The sequence below is a fragment of the Lingula anatina genome, chromosome 2 (assembly GCF_051362555.1).
Source record: "Lingula anatina isolate TDL-2025a chromosome 2, LinAna3.0, whole genome shotgun sequence".
Classification (NCBI taxonomy): Eukaryota; Metazoa; Brachiopoda; class Lingulata; order Lingulida; family Lingulidae; genus Lingula; species Lingula anatina.
This window is the reverse complement of record NC_141768.1, coordinates 29,382,653-29,408,481: the sequence shown is the minus strand read 5'-3', so window position 1 is coordinate 29,408,481 and position 25,829 is coordinate 29,382,653. Positions and strand designations below refer to the sequence as shown.

At 47.6% G+C, this 25,829-nt stretch overlaps 1 protein-coding gene across 1 annotated transcript; it reads right to left on the bottom strand.

Annotated features, from left to right (window-relative positions):
- Positions 1-1,045: 1,045 nt before the first annotated feature.
- Positions 1,046-9,268, bottom strand: LOC106166432 (hillarin). Its single transcript, XM_087003314.1, has 6 exons — positions 9,018-9,268; positions 7,919-8,434; positions 6,992-7,126; positions 3,140-3,225; positions 2,621-2,764; positions 1,046-2,270 (listed from the first exon to the last, which is right to left on the bottom strand). Exons 1-6 carry the CDS (start codon positions 9,162-9,164, stop codon positions 1,046-1,048), a joined length of 2,253 nt encoding a protein of 750 aa, XP_086859440.1. The 5' UTR covers positions 9,165-9,268.
- Positions 9,269-25,829: the final 16,561 nt, after the last annotated feature.

Genomic DNA, 25,829 nt, shown 5'->3' with positions numbered 1-25,829 from the left:
GACCTGCAGCGCTCCTGGAACCTGAAGTTTGAAACTAATCAGGCTTCCGGCGTCAAGGACCCCCGTGAAAGGGTGATGGAGAACCGGTCAGCACTAGATCATATACGGCAGCGGGACGGAAGTGAGTAATCCAACATGGCGGCCCCCAGCGCCGCCGCAATCGGCAATCCTCGGCTCATTCCGCAAGCTCCATACTAACCATACTTATTGTCGAGTGCGGAGACATTCGAGTAGTTCCGAGTGGCGCCGCCGAGACATTTATAGGATGTAGTTTTACAGCAAAATATCTAGGAAAATATACATGTATGCTATATCCCTAGGGATTCTTTATTGATACACCTTCACAAATAAGGTACAATCAAAGACAGTACATCTAACTATAGCAGAGTACAAACAAGTAAATGAATAAATATACATATGATTTTGATGCGATATAGATGAATACGTGTTTAAAAATGGGCCAAAGTACAATCATAGAGGTAAAACAGACAACTCCAGCTACAGATACGTAAATTTGCAGGACGTGGAAACGCATTTAGACCCAATTAGATAAATGTATAATAATACTAATAAATGAGTTTATAAAGTGATATATATAAAATGTGTAATGATAATCTACAGGCGATAAGAGAGAGTTTGTTCCCATTGTTGGAAGCATCTACTCTATTTACAAAACGCATAACCATTCTAAGAATATTTAAGTCTTGAGCACCCATAAGAAAATTATACAGTTCATTAAAGCTGAAGTCGCCTAGGGGTAGGAACTCTGACAGCTGCCCTCACGTATTGAATCATACATGTATGCTTTGCACTCTAGCAGGAGATGGAACTCATCTACTTTATTTAAATCGCAAAGTTTACAAAATCCCAGGTATAATACGATTAAAAAATAAAAAGATAAATTAAAAAGTAAATAAAAATTATATGCTATATTCCTAGTTATTATACGATTAAAAAAAACAATTGAACTGTGTTTTGATCGGCACTACAACATTCGACCGTCAGCCTTAGCATCTCGTCGCTAGGGACCGCCATGTTGGATTACTCACTTCCGTCCCGCTGCCGTATATGATCTAGTGCTGACCAAAACCCCTACATCCCAGCGCCCTAACGCGATGGGCAAGGGGCATTGTTCCATAGACGACACAGAGCAGCGAACAAGCACGCGGTAAACACACTCAAATTGGTCTTCCACTGCCGACTGCGAAACTGAGATTTGGGATACATTCAAGTCTAATTCCGCAGCGAAAACAGAAAGCATGTAAAATCCGTTTTTTATCATTCTTAATCTGAATCCCACGTGATCTGGGTCTTTTTCGTAGATCATGGCGAACTGAGTGTTCTCCAGAGCGGACGACACCGATTTCCCAAAATATACGAAAGTATGCGAAATTCGGCAGTTTCTTTTTGTAAGTATTCGAAAACAATAATCACTTTCTTTGTCATGTACAACGTATGGGTCAAAACGAGCTACAGGAGAAATGCCCAAGTCCTTGGCATGTGCAGTGGCGCCCAAAATTTGTACATTTGGATAATGACGTCTGCTAGAAGATCTGTCGACGTCAGTACAGTTAATCTGAAACACGCATGCGCACTCAATGGTTGTCGAAGGATCGTCTGCTACGAATATTTTCAAAAAGTATATGCCTGGTTGTGGGACTTTGGCAGTGAAAAGAACCTCGTTGTCGATTCTTCGACAAAGAACGCTTCCTGTCACCGATTCTCGACTAGCTGCAGACGGGGGGTGGTGTGGGTCAATTTTAGCGGCAAAGTCTGCCCGACTGGCATTCGGCACTCCTATTCTCACCTCAGCCCTGCCGGAGTGCGTCCATAGAATCGATATGTACCGGGTTGCGAAGCGCAGGCCTTTGTTAAAAAATGGCGCCTTTACCACCGGGAGTCTAATAAATTCCTCCATGGAAATGGCAGGCTCCATTAGCTGCCACTTTTTGTCGTCTGGAAAATGTTCAAAAATATGATCTTCGGGGTCTGTGAGAAAATAAAACTCCTCACACCGATACTGAAGCTCTTCGTTGATGACATTCCCCTGACCTTGACCTGGTGATGTGATCTGACCTTGACCTAGTTCGTCCTCAAAGTGTTTCCCCCTGGTGAATCGTGCACCCCATTGGCAGTTGATGAAGTGCCAAGACCCGTCCACGCAGACCGCTGTCCAGGAATTTCTGAAGCGCCTGGACATTTTACGACCAGCCTTGTAGCCAGAACCCTTCGAGTACCCACGGATGATCTCACAGTGAATTCCAGCGTAACTAATATAAAAAATAAAAACAATAACAATGAATTTTAATTGAATCCCCGAAAATAAGCAGTCATAAGGAAGAAAGACTCGACTGATACATTCAGTTCACTGTTAGAATGAGGGCACAGGGTTACCTTGAGAAAAGAAAAGAAGAAGAAAAGAAGTTCAAGAAAAATAAGAAGAAGAGGTGGATACCACCAAAGATAAGATTGAGGGGTACTTGCTATGCCAACTCCCCCCCAACCCAGAATCCAGAATACAGTTTAGCCCACCCTCGACGTTGCAGGTGGTTTCCTCGAATAAAATCTTCACTGAAAGTGGTATAGAGTTTCATGAGACAAAAGAGGCACTGAGGTTTACCTGCATAGTCGTTTAAAAAGAACATGATAACTTTCAATCCCCAGTTTGATCCCTCTAAGCAGTCCCAGGGGAGTGTCTGGGTCAAGGTCATCGCTGAACTCCATCTTGTTCAGGTTCTTTACGGTAATCCAACGGAATATGGCTCTGAAAGCGTGTAACATTTTTAGATATTAAATTAAATTATTAAAATTATATTAAAAAATTAAAACAAACGTGCGCCTTGTTGGTTTAGACAGCTCAAAAAACAGATTAAAGAAATGTTAAAATCAATGTTGCATCTGCCCTAAGAATTTCACTAAGTAGTATATGAGATAAAATAGGCAAATGTTCTTCAAAAAATCAGTCATTTTTCTAATATGCAATTGCAATCATGCTCAGTGTGTGTTTGTTCGGGGAAATAATTAATAAATAAGATAAAATTAAAATTAATTAAAATCAAAATAAATAAAATCAAATAAAACAGATATCAGAATTCAATGCTGACCTTCAGTAATGTTAGATAATAAGAATGACTCGCACCTTGCTTTTTCTAATTCGTTACAGCAATCCTTGGTTAGGTTCCTTACAAGGTCTGTAAATGTTGTCAAATCGTCGGATTTTGCAACCTTTAATAACAATTGTAAAAAAGTCTTAGTCATACCCCGCTTGAAGAAGGAGTGCAACCTATCCTCACGAAATCAAGAAGCGTGAATAAGGTAAAATTGCACCAATGATAAAAATCCATTGGAAAATTTGAATATCGTCTCTCCATAATTAAACCCACTGTATTTATTTATTTATTTATTTATTTATTTATTTATTTATTTATTTATTTATTTATTGCAAGGGAATATGCAAATGTTTTACCATTAATATTAATAAGGAATGCTAGTCACTCTCGTCGTAGAGATGGAAGCTGCAGTATTCACTCGTAACTGTGACAAAAGAACAAAAAAGTCACAAAGGTGGCTATAATTTTCAGGTGCAGACGTCTCACTCAATAACATTTGGTCTGGTGATGAATCTTGACGGGTTTTTAATTTAAATTGGATCCATCATAGTGGTTATAAATGTCATTGGAGATATATGCACAAAGCCACGTTTCTCGTTTGCGACGCCTACGTCAAGGTGTTTTTAATAAGAAGTGTGTTGCCGCATTTCACAGTTATGAAACAATGCAATGATTTTGGGCTTATTCAAATTTTCGCTTTCTTAATTCATTTTAATTCAGTTTGCCAGTACGGTTTGTCAGTGTTTAAAATTCTGTCTCAATGGAACAATTCTTTTTAATTTGTTTACTGAACTTGTGTTTCTACAGCTGACTACGTAACAACGTCGCGTCTCCCTGGAAGAGCTTTCTGCTGCTGTACAGAGAATTTGGCTTCAACTTATTTGAAATTAGTACGTAAAAGGAGAAAAAAATGCTTGGTTTCAGAGCCCCCTGTCCTGGATAGAAACCCCCCTTACCCCCCAGGCCCCCTCACCCACCCACCCTCGTCGATCTCATTGGGTATTAAGTTGGCGGACAGAGAATTCTTGGCCTTGGTAGGTTGCCCAAACAGAAAACGTTTATTTCAACTACACCCCCCCCCTTTCCCCTTACTTACATTGGTCTGGTGGTAAATCTTGACGGGGTTTTAATAATAATTGAAGCCGCTGCGTTTCATAACGGTTATTAATGTCATTGGTGATGTCTGCACATAGCCACATTTCCCGTTTACGACACCAACGTCGAGGTGTTTTTAATAAGAAGTGTGTTGCCGCATTTCATAGTTATGAAACATTGCATTGGCTTTTCACATGTTCAGATATTTTGCTTTCTTTATTCATTTTAATTTATTTCCAAACCTGAGTTTGGTTTGTCAGTGCTAAAAATTCAGTCTCAACGGAACAATTCTTTTTAATTTGATTACTGAACTTGTGTTTCTACAGCTGACGAGGTGACAACGTGGCGTCTCTCTGGCAGAGCTTTCTGCTGCTGTACAGAGAATCTGGGTTCAACTTTCCTGCACTTTGATGCGTAAACGGAGCAAAAAATGCTTGGTGTCACACCTCCCCCCCCCTGTCCTGGATAGATACCCCCTCCCCACCAACCCCGTCGTCGCTCTCATGATGAGTTATTCAGCTGGTGGACTGAGAATTCTTGGCCTTGGTAGGGAGCCCAAACAGAAAATGTTTATTTTACCCCCCCCCCTCCACTTACTTACATTGATCTGGTGGTGAAACTTGACGGGGTTTAATAATAATAGAAGCCACTGCGTTTCGTAACGGTTATTAATTTCATTGGTGATGTCTGCACAAAGCCACATTTCCCGTTTGCGACGGGAGCGTCAAGGTCTTTTTATTAAGAAGTGTGGTGCCGCTTTTCATGCTTATGAAACATTGCATTGATTTTGGGCTTATTTAATATTTCGCTTTCTTTATTCATTTTAATTCATTTCCAAAATCGAGTCTGCCAGTACGATTTTCAGTGTTTAAAGTTTTGTCTCAACGGAACGATTCTTTTTAATTTGTTTACTGAACTTGTTTTTCTACTGCTGACGAGGTGACAACGCACTCTCTCCCTGCTTTCTGCTTTCTGCTGCTGTACAGATAATTTGGGTTCAACTTTTTTTCTGAACTTTGGTGCGTAAACGAAGCCAAACATGTTTGGTCTCTTGTCCTGGATAGAAAAACCCTCCTCCCCCCCCCTCCTCCCTCCCCCTCTCGTCGCTCAAATGGGTTACTCAGCCAGTGTATATTACTGAGAATTCTTAGCCTGGGTATTAAGCCCAAACAGAACATATTTTATCTCAACCCTACCCACCCCCCATCTCCCACACTGTATAGATTACACCTCACCCCAGCATCCCCCAACCCCACCATACACCCTCTGATATCACAACCCCACTAAAACACTGCACAGAATCACACTGTGGGGTTTTCAACATTTTTGTACCAGCCTACTAGCGCCCCCTGTGGCTAGAGAGTACCAAACACACCGTTTGTGAAGGCTTGGTAGTATGACAGGCAAGGGCAGAGGTGGATCCAGAGATATTTTCTGGCAGTCTTCCAAATTATCTTTGTTGAACCATCCTCCATTTTTGACCGTCTTCAGATAGTCCGCGGATGCGAAACTGACCCCTCCCCCTTCCCCCTTGGCGTGGGGCCCAGGGCCCGCTAAAAGGCCCTGAAAAATGTTGGTATTTGGTACTGTTTAGAAGTATGATTCAGCTAGTCAAAATTCTAATTTCTAATTTTTTTTTTTATAGAAATTGAAGGGGGTCAGGACCCCATTGACCCCCACCCACCCGCTCTAAATCCGCCACTGCGTGTGATATCTGGACTACGTGTGCCCCACTGCGCATGGACTAATGGAGCTAAATTCTCAAAACAACGATTTTTCAAATGGACTCATTGTTATTTCTTCCAAAGCAACACAATAAGACACGTCTGGCTGCTTTCCTCCAGAAGGCATGTGTTATAGAGTTAGACAAATATTCTTTGCTCTTTCATCACACAGCGATCGACTTTCATCCTTTTTAAAGGTCAAACTTTATTATCTACCCTGGCAACCCACGAAGCGTTAGATCAATAAATAGAATTCAAATAAAATTACTGATCAATAAAAATAAGAATATCAATAGATATTTAAATAATCAAGATAAAAGATAAGTTCTATTTCATCTTGGCATCTGCACAGGTTCATTCACTAATGTAGGCGTTTTAAGGTAGGAAGAGTCTAAAAGAAACATTTTTGTTTTTTCTCTTAGTAAAGGATATTGTTAGCCTTTGCCGAAGCTCCTCATCAACTGCATCACATACATTCGTTTGGATAATAGATAAATCTTTAGTGTTCAGTGACTAAATTAATTAACATTTATACGTATGTTATCTTACGAGTGAGGTCATAATTGCGGCTTTGTGGTAAAATATTGAAAGATTGTTTTCTCAAATTTCTCCTTTACCTGAGAACCTACGAACACCGTTTCAACACCAATTTAATGACACCATTCTGCTAGCGATTTGTCTTGAAAGACTTCGTTCAGATTTTATTGTTGATTAAGCAAAATAATGCCTTTGTTTAACGAAAATGTGTTATTAGGGATGAAGTTACGCTCCATACCGATTGCTATCTCACCTCTAAATAGAAACATGTTTTATTGACGATTAAAGCTTTGAGTTGCCTATGCTTATACATTGCAACGATAAATATACACACCGATATTTTACATTTTGGATGTTATTTTGTTGTTTTATATCAGCACAAAGATAAATGCATTATTGAATAATAAGATGCAATAAAAGATAATAATAAAAGAATGGCGGAAATTCAAACAATCCAACCGCATTCAAATAAATAAATAAATAAATAAATAAATAAATAAATAAATAAAGCCATACAATACTGACCTCGATCGCTTGCATATCGAGGCGTTGAACGGCAGAATCCGACTTTTCAAAGAGGTCCATCTTTTTAACCTCTGGTGGAGCGACATCTGGCGGTAGAGATCGGTTGAAATCATTCTCTGTGTCGATCTCTCTTTCCTGAAATGTTTCAAAGTTTTATTGCGAGTTAAGAAACACAAGGTTTGCTCATTTATAAAAAATCAAAATCCCGAGACAAAATGTCGTACTGTCAGATTGGCCTCGGAAATGTGGTTTCTGCAGATACTGATTAAAATTGTTGATAAAAAGCGCTAATTGACGAGTTGGGGGAGTTCAGTCAATTAATACTTTTGTTTACTGAACCGTCCTGGTCGAAAGGTAAAAAAAAAATAATGATCATAATAAAAATAAATAAATGAATTGAAATAAAATAATAAACGAATGAAAATTAAAGACATTAATAGGCTACACTTTTACCAGATAAAGTCATAATGAATAAAATAAGAACTGCAAGTTAGTAATAGTTAAAATAAGTGACTAGGTCTATATCTATTTTAGACTTCATCAATTTTAGATACATGAGCATAAACACCTTGTGAAAATAAACAAATACACAATACGATGCGCCCACGACTTGACTTTCACCACTATCACAATTTAGTCCTCTGCTTCTATTGCAACAGCTGTATTCAGTTTGATAGCACTAGCACACTCACTTCTGGGATGTTCAAACTACTGAGGCGGAATCTCTCCGAGATGACACAAAGTTTCGCGACTGAACTTAAAATCAAGCGAATTCCGCTGTATTTAGAGTAGGTTTGGGAGCTTTATTCATCTTATTATGTTCATTTTATCCATATAAAGTCTACTGAACATTTTATATGGATTTTAGAATATACATTAATATTATTATTATTATTATTATTATTATTATTATTATTAAAGTCTCACCTTCTCAGCTATTAGAGACAGCATCTCTTTGCTGTGTTTCTCTACCAGTTTGACAAGCTCCTCTTGCTCTTGTTGTTCTAGAGATCGCATCAGCTCCTGCATTCTCTCGTCAAGACGACTTTGGTATTCGTCATCAATGTGCTTACTTTTCTCCAGCAAGCTGGTCGCGCTTGTATCTCCTTCAGAAGCTTCGTCATCCAGATTCAGGTCCTCGGTGATGACGTCATCGTCATCATCATCATCAGCCCCTGCGTCGTCTGCTTCGCTTTTGGGGGCGCCTTTCCAAACTAATTGAGTCCCTTTGATAATTCGGCTAGGACTATTCATCCTTAACCTGTCGAAGAGAGCGACGAGTTCTTTGACAGAGGTTTCTTTTTCTGCCATAATCTCTTCTACCAGCTTCCGCATACGCTCTCCCTTTTGCAAGTGGAATGTCTTAAAGAGAGAGTCTTCTTCTTCCTTTTGTTTTCTCTCCAGTTCGCGCTGGGCTTCAAATATGCCATGGTCTTCGAAGTCCTTTAAACAAAAGAATAAAATAAATGAAAAAATAACTAAAAATATAAAAATGATAATAATAGTAAATAAATAAATAAATAAATAAATAAATAAATAAATAAAATAATTAAATAAGCGAAATGATGTATTTCAATATGATAGAAATAGGACCTATAGCCTAAATGGCGCCTGGCCCTTTATGAAGAAAAAAAAAAAATGCCAAGTATAAAATTATTTCAATTCGTGTGAAAATTTAAGTTCAATTTTTTTTTTTTTGCCATGGTCTTTGAAGTCCTTTTTAAAAAAGAATTATAAAAATACAAATAAAATAAGCAGATTTATTTATTTTAATATGATAGAAATATAGCCCTTTATTAAAAAAAATGCCAAGTAAAACAATAACATTTTTTGTGAAAATTTAAGTTCAACATTTCTTAGCTCAAAGTAAAGCAATGTTTTCTCTTCCAATCTATATCTTACAAAGACAATATGAACTTCCAAACAAATAAATCGTGTAAATTTCTTCAAGACTAAAGCAAGTGTCACAAAAAAACAGTCCATGTGGTGATGATGCTCTCACATATATTTATTATTGACTTTTCACCTTATAAGTTTTGAGGGTGGGGTATCTTGTCATCGTCTTGCGTCCACTAGGGGTGAGTAAGGTGGCACTTTCTGCGTTGCTGTCGTCATTCTGTTCGTGAGCAGTCGTCGCTGGCGCTGCTGGATCCGTGCTCTGTGCTTCATACATAGAGGCTCGCACCTCCAGATAGATATACACATTTATTTATTTATTTGTTTATTTATTTATTTATTTATTTATTAAACCTCAAGGGTAAAACACGTTCAAGAATAGCCTACATAAATAAAATCGCAGTCATAATTCACAGAATAAAAGCACACAATTAAACCGTTCTAATGTACATAAAATCATTCTGAAATAATGTGGCCAGGTTAAAATATTGGGCAGAGTAGTATTGAAAAGGAATGAAATTTAAAAAAAGCGTTAGGTAAAAGTAGAACCGAAGGTTACCATAATAATACAGATTTTTACATATAGACGACTGGGATGTTTTCACTAAAATTTATCATGATCAAATGTTCATAATAAATCTATTTTTTTTCGCTTTATACACAAAATTGAAGTTATTGTGTTTCACAAAGGTGTAATTCATTTGATATTAATTCTATAAGTATGCTTCAATTCATTTCGCTTGTTTCTACTTATGTATCACTTCATACCTACTAATCTGTGTAACTTTCACCCATCTCCCCTCAACCCCCCCCCCCCCCCCCCCGGAGGTGAGCGCCCCCTCCCTCCACCCGCCACCCCCTCCTTCCCTGTGAACCCTATTCATTGGCAGATTTAGGGGGTTTTCAGGGGAGTCCTGACTCCTCCTTCGATCTCTGAAAAAAATCACACAATGCCCCCCCCCCCCTTGAAAATATCATTGTCACTAGCTGAATCATAGTACTAAAACGTAAATTTCCTACAGAAAAAAATTAATTAAAATAAAGAAAAGGTCATTTTGGTTGAAATTCTTGAAATGGGAGTTGCTCAGAAGTTCCAGATGTTCAAATTTCATGAAATAATGTCATTTTTTACCAGAAGTTGTCTGCCTCGCCAAACCCTACATGTATGTTTTATTTTCCCGGGGTTCAAAATTTATTATCCATTACCGTACTGCACATTTTGCTTTCACCACCAATATGTACTTTTTGATACAGCGTAACTCGAAAACCGTATGGAATACAAAAAAACGGAGACCACAATTAGTGTTGGGCTTTACAAGCTCTACAAAATGCAAAAAATGAATGGTTCTCTAGCATTAACGGTTCCCGAATTAGAGACAGTTTTCAGTTTCGGTATCTTATGGCCGCTACTCCGGTGAAAATGCACCGATTGACCCCAAATTCACGGAGATGAAAGATGACCCAAAGGGTAACACTTTCCAATAATATTTTTGGTTAAGTCTGTAGTGTCTGAATAACAGCGCCAATAATTTTTTTTCGTAAAAAAATTCGTTTTTTTTTTATTTTGGCCCGTTTGACCTTGAAATTAAGGTCAAAGGTCAAATCCAAGGGCATATTTGAAAACTACACATAGAACTTTTGGCAAGCCGTCTGTAGAAATTTTTCCCATAATTCCTTGCGTAGGGAAGATAATTAGCATTTAATTTTGCCATTTTTGGACAAGGGTGCATTGCAATGAGTGCCACACCTAGACTCCAATACCGACAAAGCCCAAATTTTACGTGGAACGAGTTGAGATTATTGGTGACCTAAATCCAAGAGATGGGTACGGAGGCCCTTACCGTCTAGGAGGAGAAGCGGTAACGGTAACATGGCGGCTGAGCCGGCGGAGCCGGCTGAGCCGGCAGAACGATCCGGACGGAACTAAAACCATGTGTACCGCCAGCGCCAACGCTGGTGGTACAATAATACCATGTTTGCAGACTATCGATGTACGGGATGAATTAGTGAGTACGGCTCTCGGCCTTTTGATTGTTATGGCAGATTAATACATGTACAGCCAAACTGGCCCCCTCTGTGAGAAAGTAGAAAGTTTCCATTTGATCCCTTTGCTACCACCAAAGTTTCTGTGGTTCCGTGTTAACACCGCTGTCTTCTACAAAACTACGCACAGCTAGACGTGGGTTCAAATCTTGAGATCTTCACTGTGATTTTTTTTTTTTTTTTTTTTTTTTTTTTTTTTTTTTTTTGCTTGAAATAATTTCTAAAATTTTCGTTTGATTACTATAAGAGGAAACTCGTAGGTGCGGAGGTTGGGTAGGTCAGTCACAGCGCAGTTGGTAGAGTGCTTGCAAAAAAAATGGTTGCAAAAAAAAAACAAGCAATCAGAAAACCATGGTGACAGCAAGGCACGAGTTCAAATCCCAGGTGACGCATGTCAATTCACCGCAACAACTAGCTGGCCCGGTGTACCATGAAAATCTGACTCCCTTAAAATGTGACTCCCCAGTCAGATTTTCATTATGAAAATGTGACTCCCCCTATGAAATTTTGACTCCCCCCAAAAAAACATTCACAAATCCCATTTAATTTGAGTAAATGACTATGATCTTGTTGTATGCATAATGGAGGACACATTGGCACTTTTTGTTAGTTTGCAGGTGAAAATTTTCATGAAAAAATAAAAAAATTAAAGATTTGTATTTTACCACCCAAGACTCCCCTATGAAAAAACTATTTATTTGACATATGATGACCATTTCAACATCTTTTCTGTAAGGATACTTTATGAGGAATATATTGAAAGTACTTGAAAGTTTGATGGTTAAAAAATTGGGTGAAAAAAAAACACATTAAAAATAAGAAAAATTAAAGATCTATATTCTAACACCCAATGACTCCCCTATGAAAAAGCTATCTATTTGGTATTTGATGATCATTCTGACATCTTTCCTTTAAGGATACTTTATGAAGAAAATATATTGGAAATATTTGAAAGTTTGAATGGTAAAATGCTGGGTATCCTATATAAGAATTCAGTAAAAAGGCGATGGGGCCAATTTCTTGAGTTAAAAATGCAGCGTTTTGACATGGAAGTGCAAAACCTACAGGTAGTAAGATGAATACTTGTTTTAAAGATATTCACCAAAATTTTCACCACCAAACTTTCAAATGATAACAAAATGTACATCTCTGTGGAAAACATTGGTATGGTGACTGAATATAAAATAGGTCTTTTTCTTCATGGGAGTCCAAATCTCATGAGTATAAAAATGAAGATTTTCATGATTTCTTTTTCATTATTTCACTCACTATTTTATCATCAAACTTTTAATATTTCCAATATACCAATATAGTTTTCATAAAGTGTCTTAAAAGGAAAGGTGTTGAAATGATCATCAGATATTAAATAGATAGCTTTTTCATAGGGAGTTATTGGATGATAAAATGCACGTTTTTAATTTTCTTATTTTTCATGTTTTTTTTTTATTTATTTTTTATTTGTTTTGTTTTTTCACCCAATATTTTACCATCAAACTTTCAAATATATCCAATAAAATCTTCATAAAGTAAAAGTTAAGGAAAGGTGTTGAAATGATCATCAAATATTTAATAGATAGCTTTTTCATAGGGGAGTTATTGGGTGATAAAATGCACATTTTTAATTTTCTATTTTTCTTGTTTATTTAGTTTTTTCACCCAATAGTTTACCATCAAACTCAAATATTTCCAACATAATCTTCATAAAGTTAATTTAAAGGAAAGATGTAGAAATGATCATCCAATATCATATATAAATAGCTTTTTCATAGGGGAGACAATGGGCGGTTAAGTGCACATTTTTAATTTACTAGTTTTTTCATGAAAATATTAACCCGCAAACTAAAAAAAAGTGCCAATGAATCCTCCATTTTACATACTACAAGATCACAGTCATATACTCAAATAAAATAAGATTTATGAAGTTATGTGGAGGGGGAGTCAAATTTTCATGGGGGGAGTCAGAATTTCATTATGAAAATCTGACTGGGGGAGTCAGATTTTCATGGGAGTCAGATTTTCATGTTACACCGGGATACCTTTGGGCTGATCGCGTGGCCTCGAGCCGGCGACGTATCTTTCAAATGTCTGCCTTAAGGAAATATGTCCACTGCACGCAACCTGGTCTTGAAAGACCGCTTTTCTTTATCATTTTTTTATTACTATTCTCGTAAAAATTTCGTGAAAAAATACGGTTCACGCACTAGTCTGGTAAGAAAATCAGGCCACGCATTAAAAATACGGCTCATGATCGGAAAACAAAAAAAAAAAAAAAAAAAATACGGTTCAAATTACCGAAGCGTTATAAAATGCGGTTCGTGCAAGTCGCCGTTCACCGGAGACCCGGGCAGAGACCGTTAAGCCCAATCAGGCCTCTAGGGCGATGTCCCTTGAACGACGATCAGGACTGCCTCCTCGCCGCGGTCTCTGGGCGGATGGCTTAAGCGGTAGAGTGCTCGTCTCCGGTGCGGTAGGGCACGGGTTCGATCCTCAGCCGGGACATACCTGTAAAAGTTGCCATTCACCGACAGGAGGCCAGGCAAAGACCGTTAAACTCAATACCCGGTCGGCCCTCCACTGCCGAGGCGCTTCGAAGCCCCTTGAACGTTTATCAAAACTGCCTTCTCGTTACGGTGCCATAAAAAAATGCGGTTTACGCCTGGCCGTCTCGACTTTTATCTGGTCGCTGCGAGCGAATAGTCAAATGCCGGCACTATACATATGTGGAGAGCAGTGGAGCTCGGACACTCGGGCAAGGCTCGAGCAAGACTATCCGTGGCGAAGCAGAAGTCTCTCTCACTGTGAGGCGAAGGCGATTCAGTGGCTGCCGGGGCGAGAGGCCCACGAGCTTCTTAAAAGCAGCCCGGGCGTAGCACGGTCCCGAGAAGCAAGTCGGTTGCCGGTAACCGCTTGACCAGCATGTCCGTAGAGCTGAGGCCTCCCTCGCAAGGAGGTGACGGTCCGCGTTCGAATCTGGGGTCCTCCGCCTACGGGCCCCGAAAAGTACGAGGTGTCTGCCGTTCACGGCGGCTTGGGGCGCGACACCCTTACCGACCCTTGACGGTAAAAATGAAGTCGGTGGGAACTCCCTGTCGGTCGACGAAGGGAGGAGGGCTCTCCGTGCCCCTTGGCTCAACCCGGTCGAGAGGCCCCCGAGCTTCTTAAAAGCAGCCCGGGCGTAGCACGGTCCCGAGAAGCAAGTCGGTTGCCGGTAACCGCTTGACCAGTATGTCCGTAGAGCTGAGGCCTCCCTCGCAAGGAGGTGACGGTCCGCTTTCAAATCTGGGGTCCTCCGCCTACGGGCCCCGAAAAGTACGAGGTGTCTGCCGTTCACGGCGGCTTGGGGCGCGACACCCTTACCGACCCTTGACGGTAAAAATGAAGTCGGCGGGAACTCCATGTCGGTCGACGAAGGGAGGAGGGCTCTCCGTGCCCCTTGGCTCAACCCGGTCGAGAGGCCCCCGAGCTTCTTAAAAGCAGCCCGGGCGTAGCACGGTCCCGAGAAGCAAGTCGGTTGCCGGTAACCGCTTGACCAGCATGTCTGTAGAGCTGAGGCCGCCCTCGCAAGGAGGTGACTGTCAGCGTTCGATTCTGGGGTCCACCGCCTATGGTCCCTTGAAGATACGAGGTGTCTGCCGTTCACGGCGGCTTGGGGCGCGGCACCCTTACCGACCCTTGACGGTGAAGTTGGTGGGAACTCCCTGTCGGTCGACGGAGGGAGGAGGGCTCTCCGTGCCCCTTGGCTCAACCCGACTGGCCTGGTCCCCCGGGCGTCGGGTAAAAAAAAAAAAAAAAGTATAGCTGTCGCAGCGACGAGGCCCGAGTGCCCGGCGTGCTCCGAAAGACCGACTAGCTATCTGGTCGATTCTGCCAGTAGTCATATGCTTGACCAAAGATTAAGCAATACCCGGGATACCTTTGGGCTGATCGCGTGGCCTCGAGCCGGCAACGTATCTTTCAAATGTCTGCCTTAAGGAAATATGTCCACTGCACGCAACCTGGTCTTGAAAGACCGCTTTTCTTTATCATTTTTTTATTACTATTCTCGTAAAAATTTCGTGAAAAAATACGGTTCACGCACTAGTCTGGTAAGAAAATCAGGCCACGCATTAAAAATACGGCTCATGATCGGAAAACAAAAAAGAAATACGGTTCAAATTACCGAAGCGTTATAAAATGCGGTTCGTGCAAGTCGCCGTTCACCGGAGACCCGGGCAGAGACCGTTAAGCCCAATCGGGCCTCTAGGGCGATGTCCCTTGAACGACGATCAGGACTGCCTCCTCGCCGCGGTCTCTGGGCGGATGGCTTAAGCGGTAGAGTGCTCGTCTCCGGTGCGGTAGGGCACGGGTTCGATCCTCAGCCGGGACATACCTGTAAAAGTTGCCATTCACCGACAGGAGGCCAGGCAAAGACCGTTAAACTCAATACCCGGTCGGCCCTCCACTGCCGAGGCGCTTCGAAGCCCCTTGAACGTTTATCAAAACTGCCTTCTCGTTACGGTGCCATAAAAAAAATGCGGTTTACGCCTGGCCGTCTCGACTTTTATCTGGTCGCTGCGAGCGAATAGTCAAATGCCGGCACTATACATATGTGGAGAGCAGTGGAGCTCGGACACTCGGGCAAGGCTCGAGCAAGACTATCCGTGGCGAAGCAGTAGTCTCTCTCACTGTGAGGCGAAGGCGATTCAGTGGCTGCCGGGGCGAGAGGCCCACGAGCTTCTTAAAAGCAGCCCGGGCGTAGCACGGTCCCGAGAAGCAAGTCGGTTGACGGTAACCGCTTGACCAGCATGTCCGTAGAGCTGAGGCCTCCCTCGCAAGGAGGTGACGGTCCGCGTTCGAATCTGGGGTCCTCCGCCTACGGGCCCCGAAAAGTACGAGGTGTCTGCCGTTCACGGCGGCTTGGGGCGCGACACCCTTACCGACCCTTGACGGTAAAAATGAAGTCGGTGGGAACTCCCTGTCGGTCGACGAAGGGAGGAGGGCTCTCCGTGCCCCTTGGCTCAACCCGGTCGAGAGGCCCCCGAGCTTCTTAAAAGCAGCCCGGGCGTAGCACGGTCCCGAGAAGCTAGTCGGTTGCCGGTAACCGCTTGACCAGCATGTCCGTAGAGCTGAGGCCGCCCTCCAAAGGAGGTGAAGGCCCGCGTTCGATTCTGGGGTCCTCCGCCTACGGGCCCCGAAAAGTACGAGGTGTCTGCCGTTCACGGCGGCTTGGGGCGCGACACCCTTACCGACCCTTGACGGTAAAAATGAAGTCGGCGGGAACTCCCTGTCGGTCGACGAAGGGAGGAGGGCTCTCCGTGCCCCTTGGCTCAACCCGGTCGAGAGGCCCCCGAGCTTCTTAAAAGCAGCCCGGGCGTAGCACGGTCCCGAGAAGCTAGTCGGTTGCCGGTAACCGCTTGACCAGCATGTCCGTAGAGCTGAGGCCGCCCTCCAAAGGAGGTGAAGGCCCGCGTTCGATTCTGGGGTCCTCCGCCTACGGGCCCCGAAAAGTACGAGGTGTCTGCCGTTCACGTCGGCTTGGGGCGCGACACCCTTACCGACCCTTGACGGTAAAAATGAAGTCGGTGGGAACTCCCTGTCGGTCGACGAAGGGAGGAGGGCTCTCCGTGCCCCTTGGCTCAACCCGGTCGAGAGGCCCCCGAGCTTCTTAAAAGCAGCCCGGGCGTAGCACGGTCCCGAGAAGCAAGTCGGTTGCCGGTAACCGCTTGACCAGCATGTCTGTAGAGCTGAGGCCGCCCTCGCAAGGAGGTGACTGTCAGCGTTCGATTCTGGGGTCCACCGCCTATGGTCCCTTGAAGATACGAGGTGTCTGCCGTTCACGGCGGCTTGGGGCGCGGCACCCTTACCGACCCTTGACGGTGAAGTTGGTGGGAACTCCCTGTCGGTCGACGGAGGGAGGAGGGCTCTCCGTGCCCCTTGGCTCAACCCGACTGGCCTGGTCCCCCGGGCGTCGGGTAAAAAAAAAAAAAAAGTATAGCTGTCGCAGCGACGAGGCCCGAGTGCCCGGCGTGCTCCGAAAGACCGACTAGCCAACTGGTCGATTCTGCCAGTAGTCATATGCTTGACCAAAGATTAAGCAATACCCGGGATACCTTTGGGCTGATCGCGTGGCCTCGAGCCGGCAACGTATCTTTCAAATGTCTGCCTTAAGGAAATATGTCCACTGCACGCAACCTGGTCTTGAAAGACCGCTTTTCTTTATCATTTTTTTATTACTATTCTCGTAAAAATTTCGTGAAAAAATACGGTTCACGCACTAGTCTGGTAAGAAAATCAGGCCACGCATTAAAAATACGGCTCATGATCGGAAAACAAAAAAGAAATACGGTTCAAATTACCGAAGCGTTATAAAATGCGGTTCGTGCAAGTCGCCGTTTACCGGAGACCCGGGCAGAGACCGTTAAGCCCAATCGGGCCTCTAGGGCGATGTCCCTTGAACGACGATCAGGACTGCCTCCTCGCCGCGGTCTCTGGGCGGATGGCTTAAGCGGTAGAGTGCTCGTCTCCGGTGCGGTAGGGCACGGGTTCGATCCTCAGCCGGGACATACCTGTAAAAGTTGCCATTCACCGACAGGAGGCCAGGCAAAGACCGTTAAACTCAATACCCGGTCGGCCCTCCACTGCCGAGGCGCTTCGAAGCCCCTTGAACGTTTATCAAAACTGCCTTCTCGTTACGGTGCCATAAAAAAATGCGGTTTACGCCTGGCCGTCTCGACTTTTATCTGGTCGCTGCGAGCGAATACTCAAATGCCGGCACTATACATATGTGGAGAGCAGTGGAGCTCGGACACTCGGGCAAGGCTCGAGCAAGACTATCCGTGGCGAAGCAGAAGTCTCTCTCACTGTGAGGCGAAGGCGATTCAGTGGCTGCCGGGGCGAGAGGCCCACGAGCTTCTTAAAAGCAGCCCGGGCGTAGCACGGTCCCGAGAAGCAAGTCGGTTGCCGGTAACCGCTTGACCAGCATGTCCGTAGAGCTGAGGCCGCCCTCGCAAGGAGGTGACGGTCCGCGTTCGATTCTGGGGTCCTCCGCCTACAGGCCCCGAAAAGGTGTCTGCCGTTCACGGCGGCTTGGGGCGCGACACCGTTACCGACCCTTGACGGTAAAAATGAAGTCGGTGGGAACTCCCTGTCGGTCGACGAAGGGAGGAGGGCTCTCCGTGCCCCTTGGCTCAACCCGGTCGAGAGGCCCCCGAGCTTCTTAAAAGCAGCCCGGGCGTAGCACGGTCCCGAGAAGCAAGTCGGTTGCCGGTAACCGCTTGACCAGCATGTCTGTAGAGCTGAGGGCGCCCTCCCAAGGAGGTGACGGCCCGCGTTCGATTCTGGGGTCCTCCGCCTACGGGCCCCGAAAAGTACGAGGTGTCTGCCGTTCACGGCGGCTTGGGGCGCGACACCGTTACCGACCCTTGACGGTAAAAATGAAGTCGGTGGGAACTCCCTGTCGGTCGACGAAGGGAGGAGGGCTCTCCGTGCCCCTTGGCTGAACCCGGTCGAGAGGCCCCCGAGCTTCTTAAAAGCAGCCCGGGCGTAGCACGGTCCCGAGAAGCAAGTCGGTTGCCGGTAACCGCTTGACCAGCATGTCTGTAGAGCTGAGGCCGCCCTCCCAAGGAGGTGACGGCCCGCGTTCAATTCTGGGGTCCTCCGCCTACAGGCCCCGAAAAGGTGTCTGCCGTTCACGGCGGCTTGGGGCTCGACACCGTTACCGACCCTTGACGGTAAAAATGAAGTCGGTGGGAATTCCCTGTCGGTCGACGGAGGGAGGAGGGCTCTCCGTGCCCCTTGGCTCAACCCGACTGGCCTGGTCCCCCGGGCGTCGGGTAAAAATAAAAAAAAAATGTATAGCTGTCGCAGCGACGAGGCCCGAGTGCCCGGCGTGCTCCGAAAGACCGACTAGCTATCTGGTCGATTCTGCCAGTAGTCATATGCTTGTCCAAAGATTAAGCAATACCCGGGATACCTTTGGGCTGATCGCGTGGCCTCGAGCCGGCGACGTATCTTTCAAATGTCTGCCTTAAGGAAATATGTCCACTGTACGCAACCTGGTCTTGAAAGACCGCTTTTCTTTATCATTTTTTTATTATTATTCTCGTAAAAAATTCGTGAAAAAATACGGTTCACGCACTAGTCTGGTAAGAAAATCAGGCCACGCATTAAAAATACGGCTCATGATCGGAAAACAAAAAAAAAATACGGTTCAAATTACCGAAGCGTTATAAAATGCGGTTCGAGGCAAGTCGCCGTTCATCGGAAACCCGGGCAGAGACCGTTAAGCCCAATCAGGCCTCTAGGGCGGTGTCCCTTGAACGACGATCAGGACTGCCTCCTCGCCGCGGTCTCTGGGCGGATGGCTTAAGCGGTAGAGTGCTCGCCTCCGGTGCGGTAGGGCGCGGGTTCGATCCTCAGCCGGGACATACCTGTAAAAGTTGCCATTCACCGACAGGAGGCCAGGCAAAGACCGTTAAACTCAATACCCGGTCTGCCCTCCACTGCCGAGGCGCTTCGAAGCCCCTTGAACGTTTATCAAAACTGCCTTCTCGTTACGGTGCCATAAAAAATGCGGTTTACGCCTGGCCGTCTCGACTTTTATCTGGTCGCTGCGAGCGAATAGTCAAATGCCGGCACTATACATATGTGGAGAGCAGTGGAGCTCGGACACTCGGGCAAGGCTTGAGCAAGACTATCCGTGGCGAAGCAGAAGTCTCTCTCACCGTGAGGCGAAGGCGATTCAGTGGCTGCCCGGGCGAGAGGCCCACGAGCTTCTTAAAAGCAGCCGGGGCGTAGCACGGTCCCGAGAAGCAAGTCGGTTGCCGGTAACCGCTTGACCAGCATGTCCGTAGAGCTGAGGCCGCCCTCGCAAGGAGGTGACGGTCCGCGTTCGATTCTGGGGTCCTCCGCCTACAGGCCCCGAAAAGGTGTCTGCCGTTCACGGCGGCTTGGGGCGCGACACCGTTACCGACCCTTGACGGTAAAAATGAAGTCGGTGGGAACTCCCTGTCGGTCGACGAAGGGAGGAGGGCTCTCCGTGCCCCTTGGCTCAACCCGGTCGAGAGGCCCCCGAGCTTCTTAAAAGCAGCCCGGGCGTAGCACGGTCCCGAGAAGCAAGTCGGTTGCCGGTAACCGCTTGACCAGCATGTCTGTAGAGCTGAGGGCGCCCTCCCAAGGAGGTGACGGCCCGCGTTCGATTCTGGGGTCCTCCGCCTACGGGCCCCGAAAAGTACGAGGTGTCTGCCGTTCACGGCGGCTTGGGGCGCGACACCGTTACCGACCCTTGACGGTAAAAATGAAGTCGGTGGGAACTCCCTGTCGGTCGACGAAGGGAGGAGGGCTCTCCGTGCCCCTTGGCTGAACCCGGTCGAGAGGCCCCCGAGCTTCTTAAAAGCAGCCCGGGCGTAGCACGGTCCCGAGAAGCAAGTCGGTTGCCGGTAACCGCTTGACCAGCATGTCTGTAGAGCTGAGGCCGCCCTCCCAAGGAGGTGACGGCCCGCGTTCAATTCTGGGGTCCTCCGCCTACAGGCCCCGAAAAGGTGTCTGCCGTTCACGGCGGCTTGGGGCTCGACACCGTTACCGACCCTTGACGGTAAAAATGAAGTCGGTGGGAATTCCCTGTCGGTCGACGGAGGGAGGAGGGCTCTCCGTGCCCCTTGGCTCAACCCGACTGGCCTGGTCCCCCGGGCGTCGGGTAAAAATAAAAAAAAAATGTATAGCTGTCGCAGCGACGAGGCCCGAGTGCCCGGCGTGCTCCGAAAGACCGACTAGCTATCTGGTCGATTCTGCCAGTAGTCATATGCTTGTCCAAAGATTAAGCAATACCCGGGATACCTTTGGGCTGATCGCGTGGCCTCGAGCCGGCGACGTATCTTTCAAATGTCTGCCTTAAGGAAATATGTCCACTGTACGCAACCTGGTCTTGAAAGACCGCTTTTCTTTATCATTTTTTTATTATTATTCTCGTAAAAAATTCGTGAAAAAATACGGTTCACGCACTAGTCTGGTAAGAAAATCAGGCCACGCATTAAAAATACGGCTCATGATCGGAAAACAAAAAAAAAAATACGGTTCAAATTACCGAAGCGTTATAAAATGCGGTTCGAGGCAAGTCGCCGTTCATCGGAAACCCGGGCAGAGACCGTTAAGCCCAATCAGGCCTCTAGGGCGGTGTCCCTTGAACGACGATCAGGACTGCCTCCTCGCCGCGGTCTCTGGGCGGATGGCTTAAGCGGTAGAGTGCTCGCCTCCGGTGCGGTAGGGCGCGGGTTCGATCCTCAGCCGGGACATACCTGTAAAAGTTGCCATTCACCGACAGGAGGCCAGGCAAAGACCGTTAAACTCAATACCCGGTCTGCCCTCCACTGCCGAGGCGCTTCGAAGCCCCTTGAACGTTTATCAAAACTGCCTTCTCGTTACGGTGCCATAAAAAATGCGGTTTACGCCTGGCCGTCTCGACTTTTATCTGGTCGCTGCGAGCGAATAGTCAAATGCCGGCACTATACATATGTGGAGAGCAGTGGAGCTCGGACACTCGGGCAAGGCTTGAGCAAGACTATCCGTGGCGAAGCAGAAGTCTCTCTCACCGTGAGGCGAAGGCGATTCAGTGGCTGCCCGGGCGAGAGGCCCACGAGCTTCTTAAAAGCAGCCGGGGCGTAGCACGGTCCCGAGAAGCAAGTCGGTTGCCGGTAACCGCTTGACCAGCATGTCCGTAGAGCTGAGGCCGCCCTCGCAAGGAGGTGACGGTCCGCGTTCGATTCTGGGGTCCTCCGCCAACGGGCCCCGAAACGTACGAGGTGTCTGCCGTTCCCGGCGGCTTGGGGCGCGACACCGTTACCGACCCTTGACGGTAAAAATGAAGTCGGTGGGAACTCCCTGTCGGTCGACGAAGGGAGGAGGGCTCTCCGTGCCCCTTGGCTCAACCCGGTCGAGAGGCCCCCGAGCTTCTTAAAAGCAGCCCGGGCGTAGCACGGTCCCGAGAAGCAAGTCGGTTGCCGGTAACCGCTTGACCAGCATGTCTATAGAGCTGAGGCCGCCCTCCCAAGGAGGTGACGGCCCGCGTTCGATTCTGGGGTCCTCCGCCTACGGGCCCCGAAAAGTACGAGGTGTCTGCCGTTCACGGCGGCTTGGGGCGCGACACCGTTACCGACCCTTGACGTTAAAAATGAAGTCGGTGGGAACTCCCTGTCGGTCGACGAAGGGAGGAGGGCTCTCCGTGCCCCTTGGCTGAACCCGGTCGAGAGGCCCCCGAGCTTCTTAAAAGCAGCCCGGGCGTAGCACGGTCCCGAGAAGCAAGTCGGTTGCCGGTAACCGCTTGACCAGCATGTCTGTAGAGCTGAGGGCGCCCTCCCAAGGAGGTGACGGCCCGCGTTCGATTCTGGGGTCCTCCGCCTACGGGCCCCGAAAAGTACGAGGTGTCTGCCGTTCACGGCGGCTTGGGGCGCGACACCGTTACCGACCCTTGACGGTAAAAATGAAGTCGGTGGGAACTCCCTGTCGGTCGACGAAGGGAGGAGGGCTCTCCGTGCCCCTTGGCTCAACCCGGTCGAGAGGCCCCCGAGCTTCTTAAAAGCAGCCCGGGCGTAGCACGGTCCCGAGAAGCAAGTCGGTTGCCGGTAACCGCTTGACCAGCATGTCTGTAGAGCTGAGGCCGCCCTCCCAAGGAGGTGACGGCCCGCGTTCAATTCTGGGGTCCTCCGCCTACAGGCCCCGAAAAGGTGTCTGCCGTTCACGGCGGCTTGGGGCTCGACACCGTTACCGACCCTTGACGGTAAAAATGAAGTCGGTGGGAATTCCCTGTCGGTCGACGGAGGGAGGAGGGCTCTCCGTGCCCCTTGGCTCAACCCGACTGGCCTGGTCCCCCGGGCGTCGGGTAAAAATAAAAAAAAAAAAAGTATAGCTGTCGCAGCGACGAGGCCCGAGTGCCCGGCGTGCTCCGAAAGACCGACTAGCTATCTGGTCGATTCTGCCAGTAGTCATATGCTTGTCCAAAGATTAAGCAATACCCGGGATACCTTTGGGCTGATCGCGTGGCCTCGAGCCGGCGACGTATCTTTCAAATGTCTGCCTTAAGGAAATATGTCCACTGTACGCAACCTGGTCTTGAAAGACCGCTTTTCTTTATCATTTTTTTATTATTATTCTCGTAAAAAATTCGTGAAAAAATACGGTTCACGCACTAGTCTGGTAAGAAAATCAGGCCACGCATTAAAAATACGGCTCATGATCGGAAAACAAAAAAAAAAATACGGTTCAAATTACCGAAGCGTTATAAAATGCGGTTCGAGGCAAGTCGCCGTTCATCGGAAACCCGGGCAGAGACCGTTAAGCCCAATCAGGCCTCTAGGGCGGTGTCCCTTGAACGACGATCAGGACTGCCTCCTCGCCGCGGTCTCTGGGCGGATGGCTTAAGCGGTAGAGTGCTCGCCTCCGGTGCGGTAGGGCGCGGGTTCGATCCTCAGCCGGGACATACCTGTACAAGTTGCCATTCACCGGCAGGAGGCCAGGCAAAGACCGTTAAACTCAATACCCGGTCTGCCCTCCACTGCCGAGGCGCTTCGAAGCCCCTTGAACGTTTATCAAAACTGCCTTCTCGTTACGGTGCCATAAAAAATGCGGTTTACGCCTGGCCGTCTCGACTTTTATCTGGTCGCTGCGAGCGAACAGTCAAATGCCGGCACTATACATATGTGGAGAGCAGTGGAGCTCGGACACTCGGGCAAGGCTCGAGCAAGACTGTCCGTGGCGAAGCAGAAGTCTCTCTCACTGTGAGGCGAAGGCGATTCAGTGGCTGCCCGGGCGAGAGGCCCACGAGCTTCTTAAAAGCAGCCGGGGCGTTGCACGGTCCCGAGAAGGAAGTCGGTTGCCGGTAACCGCTTGACCAGCATGTCCGTAGAGCTGAGGCCGCCCTCGCAAGGAGGTGACGGTCCGCGTTCGATTCTGGGGTCCTCCGCCTACAGGCCCCGAAAAGGTGTCTGCCGTTCACGGCGGCTTGAGGCGCGACACCGTTACCGACCCTTGACGGTAAAAATGAAGTCGGTGGGAACTCCCTGTCGGTCGACGAAGGGAGGAGGGCTCTCCGTGCCCCTTGGTTCAACCCGGTTGAGAGGCCCCCGAGCTTCTTAAAAGCAGCCCGGGCGTAGCACGGTCCCGAGAAGCAAGTCGGTTGCCGGTAACCGCTTGACCAGCATGTCTGTAGAGCTGAGGGCGCCCTCCCAAGGAGGTGACGGCCCGCGTTCGATTCTGGGGTCCTCCGCCTACGGGCCCCGAAAAGTACGAGGTGTCTGCCGTTCACGGCGGCTTGGGGCGCGACACCGTTACCGACCCTTGACGGTAAAAATGAAGTCGGTGGGAACTCCCTGTCGGTCGACGAAGGGAGGAGGGCTCTCCGTGCCCCTTGGCTGAACCCGGTCGAGAGGCCCCCGAGCTTCTTAAAAGCAGCCCGGGCGTAGCACGGTCCCGAGAAGCAAGTCGGTTGCCGGTAACCGCTTGACCAGCATGTCTGTAGAGCTGAGGCCGCCCTCCCAAGGAGGTGACGGCCCGCGTTCAATTCTGGGGTCCTCCGCCTACAGGCCCCGAAAAGGTGTCTGCCGTTCACGGCGGCTTGGGGCTCGACACCGTTACCGACCCTTGACGGTAAAAATGAAGTCGGTGGGAATTCCCTGTCGGTCGACGGAGGGAGGAGGGCTCTCCGTGCCCCTTGGCTCAACCCGACTGGCCTGGTCCCCCGGGCGTCGGGTAAAAAAAAAAAAAAAAAAGTATAGCTGTCGCAGCGACGAGGCCCGAGTGCCCGGCGTGCTCCGAAAGACCGACTAGCTATCTGGTCGATTCTGCCAGTAGTCATATGCTTGTCCAAAGATTAAGCAATACCCGGGATACCTTTGGGCTGATCGCGTGGCCTCGAGCCGGCGACGTATCTTTCAAATGTCTGCCTTAAGGAAATATGTCCACTGTACGCAACCTGGTCTTGAAAGACCGCTTTTCTTTATCATTTTTTTATTATTATTATCGTAAAAAATTCGTGAAAAAATACGGTTCACGCACTAGTCTGGTAAGAAAATCAGTCCACGCATTAAAAATACGGCTCATGATCGGAAAACAAAAAAAAAATACGGTTCAAATTACCGAAGCGTTATAAAATGCGGTTCGAGGCAAGTCGCCGTTCATCGGAAACCCGGGCAGAGACCGTTAAGCCCAATCAGGCCTCTAGGGCGGTGTCCCTTGAACGACGATCAGGACTGCCTCCTCGCCGCGGTCTCTGGGCGGATGGCTTAAGCGGTAGAGTGCACGCCTCCGGTGCGGTAGGGCGCGGGTTCGATCCTCAGCCGGGACATACCTGTACAAGTTGCCATTCACCGGCAGGAGGCCAGGCAAAGACCGTTAAACTCAATACCCGGTCTGCCCTCCACTGCCGAGGCGCTTCGAAGCCCCTTGAACGTTTATCAAAACTGCCTTCTCGTTACGGTGCCATAAAAAATGCGGTTTACGCCTGGCCGTCTCGACTTTTATCTGGTCGCTGCGAGCGAATAGTCAAATGCCGGCACTATACATATGTGGAGAGCAGTGGAGCTCGGACACTCGGGCAAGGCTCGAGCAAGACTGTCCGTGGCGAAGCAGAAGTCTCTCTCACTGTGAGGCGAAGGCGATTCAGTGGCTACCTGGGCGAGAGGCCCACGAGCTTCTTAAAAGCGGCCGGGGCGTAGCACAGTCCCGAGAAGGAAGTCGGTTGCCGGTAACCGCTTGACCAGCATGTCCGTAGAGCTGAGGCCGCCCTCGCAAGGAGGTGACGGTCCGCGTTCGATTCTGGGGTCCTCCGCCTACAGGCCCCGAAAAGGTGTCTGCCGTTCACGGCGGCTTGGGGCGCGACACCGTTACCGACCCTTGACGGTAAAAATGAAGTCGGTGGGAACTCCCTGTCGGT